Raw genomic sequence first — 2,211 nt, 5'->3', positions numbered from 1 at the left:
CTCTTTCTGGATCGCTCCAACATTGGAAACGCAAAAATCGAAGGGAATCATTAAGGACCTCGATCTCAGGGACTACGCTACTCAAATCTCAATCTTCTTCATCGGTGAGTCCTAGATGTGGCCTGTATTCCAACTACAGGCTGATCGCTGACGAACGTCGCGACAGCCTACATTACCTTCGAAGTTCCTGCCAACCTCATCCTTAAGAAGGTCTCGGACCGTTCACCAGCAGCGTGGCTTTCCTTCTTGACTGTTCTATGGGGAGCAGTATCGATCGCCATGGGATTTGTGCAGACAGAAGGCCAGCTGTACGCTGTGAGGTTTATTTTGGGTGCAGCAGAGGCAGGTCTCTTCCCAGGTTAGTCATCTAAGGCTCAGGTTGACCAAAGCATCTCGACTGACGGATCAAATTCTCTGAAGGAATCGTCTACGCTTTCTCAAAATTTTACACGCGTCGAGAAAGAGTCACTCGCGTTGCCTTGTGGGTAGCTCCTTTTGGTTCACGATATCCACCGGCCTGCGCTGATTTTGACTTTATTCCATAGCTTCTTCTCGGCTGCTGCACTGGCTGGTGCCTTCGGAGGTATTCTAGGCTATGCGTTGACCAGACTCAACGGCAAAGGCGGTCAGGCTGGCTGGCGTTGGTTGTTCCAAATCGAAGGTGCCCTTACTGTGGTCGTAGGAGCTGCCGCACTTTGGCTCATCCCTGGTGAGCTTCCTCAACCCGCCATCGAATTGAAGCACTGCTGACTGAAGTCCTTGTGCAGCATGGCCAAAGTACACCAAGACCCTCACTGAGCGCGAGAAGGCCGTTGTGCATACGAGACTGTCGATTGACTCTGATGCGACGGACGATGAAAAATTCTCGTGGGCAGGCGTACGTGCAGCTCTGAAGGACCCGTGAGTAATCTCAGGCCTTAGGACTTGCGCGCCTTTTTTCTGACCCCTCATAAACAGACACGTCTATGGCTACAGCTTGGTCTTTCATGGATTCGCGGCGGCGCTTTACACAATCTCAACTTTTCTGCCGGCCATCATTCAGCTGATGGGATACAAGAGCTGGGAGGTTCAGCTCTTGACCGTGCCTCCGTACGCTGCAGCCTTCGTTTGGACACTGACAAGTACTTGGTTGTCACAACGCCGTGGCTTGCGTGCGCCATTCATCATTGGCAACGCTTTCCTCGCCATCTTGGGCTACATTGTCTTGCTCACCTCACCAACCGTCGGTGGACGTTATACGGCCATCTTCCTGTGCGTCATGGGCATCTATGCCGGTTGTGCCCTGCTCTTGTCCTGGCCATCTGAGTGAGTGCTACATGCGTCGCCTTTAGCAGACAAGTGCTGACATCCCCGTGCAACCATTCCCTCAGGAACGTCACCGGACAGACCAAACGTGCTGTTGCGCTTGCATTGCAAATCACGCTCGGAGATATCGGTGCCATTGTGGCGACGCAGCTGATGAGAATTCCGCTCGGATCCTTGGCCAACAAGGATTACCATGCTTCCCACATCATCATCATCGCATACCTCCTCGTTGGCGCAGGTGCCGCGGCTGCACTCTGGATCAGCTTGTCTCGTGCCAATGCCAAGCTCGACGAGGAAGCTGAGCAGCGTAAGCTTCGTGGTGAACCTTCAGCCATCGCGGGAGAAGCTGCATGGAAGGAGAACTGGCGCTATCACCCATAGAGGGCGAAGTTGACCAGTGTCTCCGCTCCTATTTCCATCTGCTTGTACAATATGGACCTGCCATTGTCACGATATCCCTACTACATTCATCTCTTACGAAATGAACGCAACTCACTTTTGCAAGTACATACTGCCGAATGAGGGCCTTGACACTATGCATCGTGCCTGCGTTCTAGGACTCTGACTGGAAGAGTGAAAAGTGTGTCCTTTGTCTCTGCCTGTGCACACGACTGGTCACCTAACCCACGATCGCAGCCTCTTGTTGGAGACCAGTCCCGAGCTCGCAGGTCTAACGTTGTCCTCTTTAATTGAAGATAAAAGGAGCAAGCCGAGCCTCTCGGTCGCGTTGTAAAAAGCGAAGACCAGTGAACAGTCAACTGAAGCAAGAAGACGCGCTCACGCGCGCACGCGAGGCGCGAACCTGTGTGGCTTTTTTGGGATGCACGCAGCGCGCATTCTGCAGGCGATGCAGCCAGCCACCAGGAGACCACTCTCGATGTCATGGTCGTCCGATGTACCCGCAAA

General features: G+C 53.2%; 1 protein-coding gene across 1 annotated transcript; it reads left to right on the top strand.

Moving 5' to 3' along the window:
- The first annotated feature begins 279 nt into the window (after positions 1-279).
- LOC147847970 (uncharacterized) lies at positions 280-1,686 on the top strand. The gene is made up of 4 exons (XM_087338715.1): positions 280-358; positions 768-877; positions 976-1,121; positions 1,335-1,686. The coding sequence occupies exons 1-4, from the start codon at positions 280-282 to the stop codon at positions 1,684-1,686; spliced, it is 687 nt and encodes a 228-aa protein (XP_087194841.1).
- The last annotated feature ends 525 nt before the right edge of the window (positions 1,687-2,211 follow it).

The sequence above is a fragment of the Azolla caroliniana genome, unplaced genomic scaffold, assembly GCF_043228905.1.
Source record: "Azolla caroliniana isolate FFs.n. ecotype wild unplaced genomic scaffold, voAzoCaro1.0.p SCAF_556, whole genome shotgun sequence".
NCBI classification, from domain to species: domain Eukaryota; kingdom Viridiplantae; phylum Streptophyta; class Polypodiopsida; order Salviniales; family Salviniaceae; genus Azolla; species Azolla caroliniana.
This window is presented reverse-complemented; position numbering and strand designations above follow the sequence as displayed.

Excerpts from the sequence above, each read along its gene's own strand:
- LOC147847970 (XM_087338715.1), top strand. The coding sequence starts at position 280 with ATGGGATTTGTGCAGACAGAAGGCCAGCTGTACGCTGTGAGGTTTATT. Across the intron at positions 878-975 it reads AAAAATTCTCGTGGGCAGGC|CTTGGTCTTTCATGGATTCG; the intron begins GTACGTGCAGCT and ends CTATGGCTACAG. Across the intron at positions 1,122-1,334 it reads CTTCGTTTGGACACTGACAA|ACAAGTGCTGACATCCCCGT; the intron begins GTACTTGGTTGT and ends CGCCTTTAGCAG.